This window comes from Aptenodytes forsteri, unplaced genomic scaffold, assembly GCF_000699145.1.
Source record: "Aptenodytes forsteri isolate BGI_AS27 unplaced genomic scaffold, ASM69914v1 Scaffold227, whole genome shotgun sequence".
Lineage (NCBI taxonomy): Eukaryota > Metazoa > Chordata > Aves > Sphenisciformes > Spheniscidae > Aptenodytes > Aptenodytes forsteri.
Genome location: NW_008795365.1, coordinates 4,023,241 through 4,034,868, shown reverse-complemented (window position 1 = coordinate 4,034,868; position 11,628 = coordinate 4,023,241). Strand labels below are relative to the sequence as shown.

General features: G+C 37.2%; 1 protein-coding gene across 1 annotated transcript; it reads left to right on the top strand.

The window, feature by feature from the left end:
• Positions 1–387: 387 nt before the first annotated feature.
• On the top strand, positions 388–6,829 carry MMAA (methylmalonic aciduria (cobalamin deficiency) cblA type). The gene is made up of 6 exons (XM_009280252.1): positions 388–928; positions 2,038–2,160; positions 3,596–3,766; positions 4,081–4,166; positions 4,720–4,869; positions 6,474–6,829. Exons 1-6 carry the CDS (start codon positions 508–510, stop codon positions 6,759–6,761), a joined length of 1,239 nt encoding a protein of 412 aa, XP_009278527.1. The 5' UTR covers positions 388–507; the 3' UTR covers positions 6,762–6,829.
• The last annotated feature ends 4,799 nt before the right edge of the window (positions 6,830–11,628 follow it).

Genomic DNA, 11,628 nt, shown 5'->3' with positions numbered 1-11,628 from the left:
TTTTTTTTTTCTCCCCTCCTTCCTCTAGAAATAAGGTGCAAAAAGCTCATCCTGAATAATTGTTTTAAAAAACCCTGCAGCCGTGAAAGTAGAATATATAGTAATTTCAGTGAGCATAAGGGTTGGTTTCGTTGGTTTGTTCCTGGATTTTTAGGGTACTATGTGTGCTCTTGGAGACTGTCTTATTTAAAAGTGCTTTTTATTTATCTGCTTACTTATAATATTTTCACTTATTAAGTATGATAATAAAGAGATGCTATGCTATTGAAGATTCTAGAGCTGCTTTTTGTTCTGTTTTTTCAATGGGAAGAGGGCACTATCTTTTTGTGTTTTAAACAGTAGGTATGGATAAAATTGATGGATGGACAAATGATGATTGCCTGTGTACGTAGGTTTCATTTGAGTCCTTACAAGTGGTTTGAAGGAAGTAAAAATGTTTTTCTTTCTCTTTAGAGTGTCTGCAGACAGAAGTGAATTGATACCCCTGTACTTTTAATTCCAAACAAGATGAAGATCCCCTCTTCGCTGCTGAGATTCCCTCGTTGTTATTTCTCTAGAAGAACTTACTTCATGAACTTCTACTTCACTTCCAGAGCAGATTTCCCGTGTGTTGAATCTCTTACGCCAGTGCACCACTGTCGTACAAAATGGATATGTTCATCAAATGGTTTGAGGAGGGAGCTGTGTCAACAAGTGGCCCCTGACCAGCAAATAGAGAGACTTTCTGACAGAGAACAAAGACTCATAGACAGACTTTACAATGGACTAATCCAGGGTCATAGAGCCTGTTTAGCAGAAGCCATTACGCTTGTAGAATCAACTCAGAGTAGGAAGAAGAAAATAGCTCAGGTGCTCCTTCAGAAGGTATTATCCTACCACAGGGAACAAGAAAAGTTAAATCAAGGAAAGCCACTTGCCTTTAGAGTGGGTTAGTCCTTTTATGTCTGTCCAGTAGTTGCTCTGATGGAATTATAGTCCTCACCTGTCATTATCACTATTGTTTTTTAAGCATCATGGTGTGTAGTCTTGGGTTATTGGTTTCTTGTGGTTTGTAACTAATCTAGATCATTTCTATTGTCCAGTAGAATTATGGCTTGAGCTCGAAAACGCTTTTGAAAAAGCTCTAGAAATAATTATTGCTTCTTGGGGCTGGGGCAGAGTTACTTGGGTTTTTTTAATAACTATTATAAGCTGAAATGTTAGGTAGTTTGCAGATTGATAGAGCTATTATCTACACTTAGGGAAGGATGTAGTTAAGCAGACTAGTTCTTTTCCCAAAGAAGGTGTTTTCTTGAATACTTCCTGAATCCCTTTATTAATCCACAAAAGGAAAAATATGTACCTTCCTGTTTTATGGCCTTACTTTAAAGCAGTCTGCTTTTCAGCTGAGGAGACTTTGAACCTGGTTATCTTGGAAACTATAAAATATTTTTACATTGCGAAGAGATGGACTACTAAAGTATGTCATGTCCAGCTGTTGCCTCTCATATGTGTGTACAGAGGTAGTAAGAACAAGAACTTGGGCATGGGAATGAGAAATATTTGGTGGAGGTTAGCAAGCTAATCTTAGTTTGCATGCTTTTACGTGTAAGTAAATAGCCCGATTTTTTTGAAATAACAGCACTTCAAGATAAGGGCTTTTGCTTTTAGGGTGTGTCTTTTATGAATAGTTAGTAAATCCGAAAAATACACATTTAGGATATGATATTTTTAAAGTTCTGAAGTATAAGTCAGTATAGATAAATTTATTTGGAGGAGAAGAAATAAGACTAGATAAACCCAATGTTATGTTGGTATGAGTAGGATGAGGGGTGGTGAAGTGAGCGCTGCTGTGTTGGGTGAACCAAGGTAATGTATTTCAAGTCAATGACAACTGCTTAGTTGGGTATATCAGTTGTGGCATAGCTGTTATTTGCCTTTGTTGTGATATTGTGCTAAAGTATGAATTGTTACCAATTTAGATGTTGATGGTGTTCATGTGATGTATTATTTATTTGATTAACAAAATGGTGGTTTTTTCCTAATATGATTACTTAGGGTTGTCTGGTCCTCCTGGTGCTGGAAAATCGACTTTCATAGAATGCTTTGGGAAAATGCTTACAGAAAGAAAATACAAAGTGTCTGTGTTGGCTGTAGACCCTTCCTCTAGTACAAGTGGTGGTGAGTGTGAATTGAAGTTTGAGTTGGGTTTCTAATACCTTGTCAACTATAGGAGTATCTCTTTGGGCCAAATGAAGGAAAATTTGGGGGCCTATAAAAGTAAAATGTTAAAAATAAATGTTGTGTTAAGTTTTCATTTTTTTCCCCCATGTGATATGAAATTGGGAAATATGTATCAGTGTCCTAATTTTGTCAGGTTTCCGCTTTCCCAGTGTTTGAATGTTGCTTTACAACTTTTTTGTCTGAAGCTTTAGATAGCTGCAGTTTTCTCTGTCTGGTTGTATTTATCTATTTATTTCCCTGTGAATGAAGGAGTAGAAGGGCATTTGTTTCTGCTTAAATTTCAACAGTGGTAATGCTGATCACTGTGCAGGAAGCACATGCTAATTTAAAACTAGAGGATGCTGCAATCCGAACATGTAGATCAGGTTGGATTTTAGAACATTCATTAGTTCTTCTCAATAGGAATTTTTGGATTTCTGTTGACTATACTGGTTTCAAGGTCTCCTGATGAAGTATCATTGACTATTTGTCTGACTTGTAGCATGATTTTTTTTGTTTCTAAATTTGAAATTCTTCAAAGTTGTGTGGCTGTAATCTGTCACTCTCAAATGAAAAATAGCGGGGAAATTATAGTGTGATCATGCTTGATTAATGGTATCTCTGACAAATAATAGAACCTTGATTTTTATTTTTTTCTAATGGGCAGCTGCCACGGAACATCATTCCTTTTTCCAGGTTCTACACTGTCAGAGAAGATGTTGCAATGTGTAACTATTTAAAAAGAAAAAAAAAAACCTTTAGCATTGCAATAACCTGGAGCTAAGAAAGACTATATTCTTGAATGCATACATTCAAGATGCATCAATAGAATAGCAAAATATGATAGCAAGACTGCATCAGTTAAAAGAATTGAGCATCTCTCATCTTTTGGAATGTGCATCGTGTGTGTAGATCTCACTGAATCAGGTTTAAAGTTTGTATGAGTAGAAGGAAGGCGGGGGTGCATGTCACCTTTCTTAAAAAAACAAAAAATCCACCATCAACAAATATCAGAATCATAAGGCAAAGATTTGCCACTTTGGACAGAAAGAGCAAAGTTTAATTGTGTGGCCTGCTGTGTATAGGCCTCAAAAAGCCATTCAGGAATTGCAGGATTCATTCTGACCTAGAATATATTCTTCATATTTGGTAGCAGTAATGTCTGCTGATCAGGCCTTTCCAGCTTCTGATAGGCGGAAGAACCAGGCAGTAGCTTCCTAGTCCTCAACAAAATCTTGAGCGACTATTACTGGGATATTCTTGCTTGACTGACTTCATCCAAGAGATCTGTCTTTTCTCACTCATTTATTGGGGGGGGAAGGGGGCAGGGCAGGGAGGAGGAGAAGTTTGGCTGATTTGCACTTTTGAAATAAGTTAACATTAAATATTTAAGGTTCTCTATTGGGTGATAAAACACGGATGACTGAGTTGTCAAGAGACATGAATGCATACATCAGACCATCTCCAACCAGAGGGACGCTGGGAGGTGTAACAAGGACCACAAATGAAGCCATTCTGCTGTGTGAAGGAGGAGGCTACAATGTTGTTCTTGTGGAAACAGTAGGTATGTGCTTAGGGTTTTCTTTTAATTACCCTGTTGTGATATCTAAATAAGGTGTGTTACTAATTGCATACTTTCACACTTGATTTTGCTCATGCTTTCATACATGGTTGCTGGTTGAAAATGAATGCCCATTCTGTCAATTTTCTAGTCCTCTACGTTTTGTAAAAACACTGTTATGTAAAAACTGTTGTGTTTCATGTTGTCTTTGTTAGTGGGATTTGTTCATGGTGCAGTACTAGAATCTGTCATAATTACTGTCATTAACATGACTGAAAGTTTGCAATAAATGGTGAACTCTGGATTTAATTTTTTAGGTGTGGGACAGTCAGAATTTGCTGTGGCTGATATGGTTGATATGTTTATATTATTGCTACCTCCTGCAGGTGGAGATGAATTACAGGTATTTTTCAGTTTCTCTTAATAAGTATTATCTAGGACTAGAAAGAGAAACTTAAATCCAAGGTGTAGTATCTCTCTGTGCAGAAAGTCCATATCAATAGTGTTTTGTAAATTACACTGCTACTATTGAAGTCTTTTTCAGCATCGTAGTATAAGGATGTAAAATTTTTATCCTCTCTGACTTACTTTGGCCTATTTACTAGTTATATATGATTTGGGGGAGTAGCTTTGTGTTATAGGAAAACAGAAATCAATATAAATAGGTTTGTAAACTTGGTCATGTTTTGGTTAAACTTAAGTCTCTACACATGATATAGGTTATCATGTAAACTCTGATATCCATATTTAGTTTTGTTGTGTCAGAGTAATAACTAGTAATGACAGAGGCCATTGGTACTGCTCTTCCATGACTAGCACATACACACGCATGCACATACAAAAAGGTTAGTGAGAGCCACCAGAAACTAACAAAACATTTTGACCTGCTTTTTGTGATAAATCAGCATGTCACAGCCCTTCTGGGTATTCATGATTTCTCTCCATGTTCCATTTAGGGTATCAAGCGGGGTATAATTGAGATGGCAGATCTAGTTGCTATAAATAAAGCTGATGGTGATTTAGTTGTGCCTGCACGGAGAATACAAGCTGAATATGTTAGTGCTATGAAGCTGCTTCGCAAACGTTCAAAGGTTTGGAGACCAAAGGTTTGTGTACTTCACTATGGTTTGGGGGGTGTGTGTGTGTGTGGGGGGGTTTGTTTTGTCTGGGTTTTGTTGGTGTGTTTGGGGTTTTTGTTTGGTTCCTGCTCCCCTGCGCCTGCCACACCCAAAAAAGTGCTGAATGAGTTAGGATTGTTAGTGTCTCATCTAGCTGTACTAGTCTCCCTGGGCTCTTTTGTAAAAATTTCAGTTCTGTTGTTTAGTTTTACACTGTGCTAGAGAGTTGATTGCTGCTGTTTCTGTTTCACCTCTGATCTCAAGGTGTGCCACATGAAAACACTGTGCAAAGCTAGTCCTGCTCCCCATGATTTCTGTCCTGAGCTACAATCTCAGCACTAGCAGACCTATTACTAACAGCAGTAGTGGTACAAACTTGTCTTGCTTTTTGTAAACTATGCATATCTTAAAATGTCCCATAAGCTATTTCTCCCTCTTTTATAACTCTGAAGCCTATGATTATCTTTGGTCTTTCACTTGTTGATGTGTTTCCTTTATTGCTTTACTTTTTTTTAATTTCTCACATAATAAAAGTTCTTGGGCAAGAACCTCATCTACTTGTGTATGCAATGTCTAGATTATTGCAATTCTCATCCTGTGGGCCTTTAGTTTTAAGGCAGTATTCCATCCATTAAAAGGTTATGGTAAATTATTAAGGAAAAGATTCAGTACTAATTTTTAATATGTGTATATAAAATAAGCACACACACACACTCTCAATCCCTCTATTTATATACGTGTGTATATAAAGGAGGTTTGCTCTACCCTGGTATTAAAACTGGCCCAGTGAATTAAGTTTAAATCAGCTGGGCTGCTTGAGGCTTAGCCATCATCTTGTAATTTTTGTTTCTAGATCTGATGAGAGATCACATCTGATAAACGTGACCCAAAAGAACTGTTTGAGACCAGTGGATTAAACAGGTTATCAGAAATCTGTCTCTCTTTCCGTGATGGCAGTGTCTGACAACTGAAAGAAAGGAAATAGTGATGTGTAGGGGCTGTATTCTAGGCATTAGATTGGGGAAAGAGAGAGGGACTTTTCAAAAAAAAACCCAAACCAAACAACTGCTCCATTTAAAAGATCATGTTGGATGCCTGAAATATTTTTGGCAAAATGAATTCCTAGTCTGGAAAGCAAATGCAAAAAATTGTCAAAATACCTCCTTTCTGGAATATTTTAAGTGCAAAAGAGTAGCTACCAGAGTATATCTACCAGAATATGTAATTAACTCTACATTTAAGTAAAACACTGTACCTTTCAGCTAAAGGACTTATTAAAAATGATTCTCACTCATTATACAAGCAGTTGGACAAGGCCTATTTATCCCCGAATACTATGGAGCTCAGGGTCTACTTATAGTTGGTAGAATCCCAATTTTGAGATCTTTTTTTTTTTTTAAAACTCCCAATTTTGAGATTCTTTTTTTTTTTTTTAAAACCAACACAAAACTGCTTAGAGCTTCATGAAGTGAGGGTATTGAAGTAAGCTTGCCTTATGCATTTCTTAATTTTCATGCAATCTACCTGATGTAGTAATTGAACCCTCAAGCCCAGTAATTACTTGGCTTTAAAAATTCTTCTGAATCCAACAGGTAATGCGCATCTCTGCCAAAACTGGAGAAGGTATCTCAGATATGTGGGATAAAATGACAGAATTTCGTGACCTCATGCTCACAAGTGGTGAGTTGATTGCCAAACGACGGAAACAGCAGAAAGTGTGGATGTGGAATCTCATCCAAGAAAATATGTTGGAACATTTCCGGAGTCACTTGGCAGTCAAGGATAAGATTCCACTTCTAGAAGAAAAAGTTCTTAGTGGTGTCTTGTCTCCTGGGCTGGCAGCCGACCTGCTACTGAAAGCATTCAAAGATGGTCTCTAAGCATTAGATTCTATTCTGTTCTTGTTAAGTGCTTTATGTAAACATGAATATTAAATACAGTTTTTGTATGTGTGGATTCAAATGTTTTACTACAGCAGCCGTTAACAGAATACCTATCCCGTACTTTACAAAAAAATACTGTAGGATTCTGTATATGTGAAGATCATGATAAATCTGAACACTCACTCAGAGATTACTACAGACTATATTGGAAAAAAAGTACATTTCAAAGTCTTCTATTTGTACACGCCATAGATCTGTTGGTCAAAAATGTATGCCCGTGTCAAAACGTGACTGGTTTTGGGAGGGTGGGAGAGAAAGGTTTGTGGTGGGGCAGAGTTTTATTCCAATTATGGGACCATCTTAGAGCAGTTGACACTGCAGCTTTCCATTCTAATACAGCATCAGCTGTTGCCAATATGGATTGCTTTTTCTTTCCTCACCTTGAGTGACAGCAAGAACATTGGACCCCCTGGCAGCACCTGACCGCAGTCTTAGTTTAAATAAATTGTATGCATATAAATAGAATATAGTGGTGTTCGGTGCCTGTTTGGAAGCTATACTTAGTTATTATATACTATACACTAGGAGAATAGAATTTTAACCGTCCCAGTTTCTAAATAGATGTTTTAATACAGAAGCAAAATATAGTTAGACGTTTTTTAAATGCAGACATCAAATGGAACAAATGTCATCCATGATGTTTTAATACCAAATGTCTTTATACTAGAATAATTGATCTCTAGTAATAATGGTTTGAGGTTTTCTGATCTGGCTTAAGTTTTTGGGGCTCAAACAAAATGCCCAGTTGTGTTTGGGTTGGGTTTTTTTTCCCCCCTCTCTTGTAGAAGACATGACTGCTTACAATCACAAGTACTTTTTATTTCCCTCAAGAAAAAATCTGGAGGAAGCATTTTCCTAAGCCATGATCTAGAAAGCGGAGCTCATCTGGTACCTACTAAATATGAAGGGTAAAGTGGAAGAATGCTGATTTTTGGAGACCTGACAGAAAACCAGTAAAATAGCAGGAGGTTTTGTGAGTCTATTGTTGCTTACATGAATTGACTTTAAAAAAAAAAAAATTGGATGTCTTGATTTTCTGGACACATACATAAAAGGTATGGTGTCTTTAATTTTTATTTTAGCTCAGTTTCACCTGTTTGGCTTCTTAAGAAGTATGTGTTTCACACAGCATTTGAGTTCTGGCAAACTGAGTCTGAATTTTTGAGACAATTCCAGGGTAGCAATGAATTGGTTAACTTAGATCCTCTTTCTGTTTTCTTCTGGTTTTTTTCCTGGAGTGATTTTTTTTCTCTTCTCTTCCTTCCCCTCATCCCAATTGTTATAGTGTGTTCCCAACTAAATTTACTTTTTCCTGCGGACCTCTGTGCTTCAAAATCTTAATTCCTGCGTAGGTGTAATTTGGTAACCATCAGAAAAGATGAATGATTGTTGAAAATGCTGAGGATTTGGTTTGTCAAAGTGGCAGAAATTAAACAATGCAGAAGAAACCTCCATCCTCGGTGCTAGCATTTCAGTTATTTTTCCCATTGTATGATGGCGTCTGTATATTTGTCCATATATTTTTACTCTAAAAATATGAAGCACAACCAGAAAGTAAAAGGCAAACTGCAAGGCAAAGTAAAAATACTTTGTAATTAAAAGCAATGATCCCTGTGTACATTTGCAGTGAAATATTAACAAAGAGTGTTGTGGTGTTTTGTGGGACCGAGGCATTTTTGTTAAGAAATTTTGCACCGGTGTAGCTGGTTTTGACCACATCAATTGTCAGAACTTCCATGCTCTGGCCCCCTTATTCCTATTTCTTAAACTTTGCATCCCAAATGAGTAATTTGGGATTGCTGCAACCAGTTACGTAGAAGTAGCTGAAGGAATGTTGGGGGGGTGGCAGAAGCACAGCAACTTCGTTAGGACTGTGCTGAGTTGTGAAAAAAATGTAGCACTTACAGTTTATTTTCTATTTAAAAGCAGTCTCTATTGAATATGACAGAAAGTGCCCCAAACCAAAAGCAGTGTCTTCTATCCTTTCAGCTTTAAAAATTAACTGTGTTTTGATGGTACCTAGTAGAAGAAATGACAGTCAGGTGGAAAATGGATTAATAAGAGCAGCAGCATTTTAACTGGTGAGTTCTCAACTTTTTGATAGTCCATTTGTTTCAGGTGACAGTTTTTAAGGGGACCTCATTTGTGCTTATCTGTTAGATCAAACCCTTATCATTGTCATTACTTTTTCTTTTGTCAGGGGCTGCTGTTTTCCTTGTCTGTTGTACATGAGCTGTCAAGCAAGTAAAATAGAACCTGCAGCTTTGTTTAAATGATGGCTGCTCAAGCAGAATACGTTTTGACACTTCTTCAGGATGTTTTCTGAATGCAGATCTGTCCGTCTGCTCAAGCCATGGGCCATCGCTATTTTCTCGTTTTGTTGCTTCTTTTAAAGTATTGTTAATTTGCTAATGAACTCTTAGCAGAGGACAGTACAATGGCTTAAGCAAGTTCTACTTTTCATTCAACTGCATTTTCTTCTTAAAGTAGAACACTGAATGAAAATTAGATTTGCCTTCTTTATGCGTTCATTTGTGCCTCAGGCTTCAGTAGATGGAGAAATACCCTTATGCTGAAAAGGGTCTTCAGCAATGGCACAATAGATAAGGGTCCCTGCTTTGTTTTTCGGTGATTCCCTTATCAAATTGAAAAGCTGTACTGCGCAAACTATGACCCGAGCCTCACACGTGAGAACTAAATTCTTTGTTTTACAGCTTGTAAAATTTTGCTATCGCATGTTTTGGAGTCAACTGCTGTTCAATTAATGGTGCAGTTTTGTTTGTGTGCTCATGGGCTGGGGAAATGCATTGTCTTCAGAAGGGCTGCATAGCTTTAGCTGGTAGGCTACAATTTAGTATTTCCCAAGATAGGGAAGAGCATTTCCAGCTCATCATTTCTAGCTCTGTGGGATTAAGTGGGGTAAAATGCATTAAAACATTGTCATTCAAGTAAACAGGCTTCTGAAAAAAGATAGTAAACAAATCTGTTGAGTAGGATGTTGACATATTCTTAGGTGCTAGAGTTGTTAAGTTGCTCTCATGTTAACGTTTAAAACCACAGCTACTGCAGAACAGTATGAGAAAATAATAGAACTTTATGAGAAAATAATAAGATAAAGTTTGTAGCTAGAGGTATGATAAACTGTTAGACAAATTGGTAAGGGAGGTAAGGAACAAACTTTTCAGGTACACAAACTCTTGTGTCCTACAAAGTCTTGCAGTTTTAAGTGTGAAACTTTTCCCCAGGTCCCTGTGTAATAGATGTTGCTGGTGTTTCACAGGTGGAAAAACAAGTGTGGTGAGATCAAGTGATTTACCCAGAACTCTGAAACAGGTCAGTGGAGTATAAGGGTTACAGTTCTGAACCCGTATATATTTACGGCCATGTTACTTAGGGTTGAAAAAATGCTCTTAGCAAGTTCGTGCTCTCAGTGTGACTTATTCCTTTCATATCTAATCTGTTTTCAGTGACAGGACCCAGTGACCCCTTCTTGACTACTGTTCTGTTGTAATGTCCTGCTTTAAGTAGTAGAAAACTTTTCCTTGATATCTAATCTTCCCTTGCCTTTTGTAAATGCATTACTTCCTGTTATGCATGCTTGTTCAGTCTTTATGTTCTCACATATATTGTTTCTTTATTCATGAAATCTGCAGTGTGTTGGCTGTTTATTTGTGGGTCTTGAGATTTTTGGGGATGGGGATTGAGCTAAAGAATACTAATGACCTTTTTTTTTTTAACCTTATGCAGTTCCCTTCTTAAAGTCTTCTTTCTTAATGTGGCAAGACTCAATTATTGACTTGCTCTGTACTGGTGTAAAAATACTTATTTCCCCTTTACTTTTCCTTGCTCAGAGTGCTCTATTGTCTCCCCTTGGATGCACAGTCGAGAAGTAACATTATCTGTGAGTTAAAATGAGAAACATTTTTACAGAGCTTAGTCCTTCCCTAAGTCCTGCTGGGCTCTTCTAAAACAGATACAATTTGAAGAATGATCGAACAGAAGTTGATAAAACATGTATTTAAAGAAAAATCAGTGTGTTCCCCTGGAACTTATGATTTGGACAATCAACAGTGCACAGGTTGACTAGCAACAGGGTTCCCCAGATACAACCCACACACTCCGTAATAGAACATTAATACAATTTGTAGATTGAGAATAAAAGTTTCCAGACAAAAATCTCATAAGCAATTATAGCACATATTTAGAATGGAAGTATGATAGGCATATTCTGTTCCCTGCTGCCATACCAAGGTATGGTTCAGCTGGTGAATAAACAAGGAAAAGAGGAGCCAACATTACATTCATGGTAGTCTATGAAGAAGGTACGTTATGGAGCAGCAAGAAGAATGTCTGGTTTTCTCTTTTTTTCTCCCATGGGAGCATAAGAATTATCTCAGACAATTCACTGGCAAGCTGCAGAAACTGATGTGATCCACAGTGTTTGCTGTGTGAGGTTTACAAAAATGATAAATTCAATTCCCTTTTCTGTCTTTTGGATTTGTATGTTGCGGGGGACTAGTCTAATGCAGACATTTGTCCTTTGGAACTAGGAGGTTTTGTTTGTAATTGTGCTCTAAGTGGGGAAAAGCTAGAAGTCCGTGTAGTTTGAGTAAATGATTGTTCACTTGTTACAAAGAAGTCAAAAGCTTCACTTTTCAGAATGCACGATGAGATTCCTGTGTTTTTCCTTAAAATACTATGGCGAAGTGAGCTCCTGCTGTATGTTAGTTACTATGTCTTCATTTTCTCTTATGTTTAGATCTCTTTCACTGGTAGAGTAGCATAAAAAAGTATTAGTTTAGTT

Coding starts and splice junctions, on each gene's coding strand:
- MMAA (XM_009280252.1), top strand. CDS start 508: ATGAAGATCCCCTCTTCGCTGCTGAGATTCCCTCGTTGTTATTTCTCT. Junction 2,161..3,595: donor TTCCTCTAGTACAAGTGGTG/GTGAGTGTGAAT, acceptor TAAATATTTAAG/GTTCTCTATTGGGTGATAAA. Junction 4,870..6,473: donor CAAAGGTTTGGAGACCAAAG/GTTTGTGTACTT, acceptor TGAATCCAACAG/GTAATGCGCATCTCTGCCAA.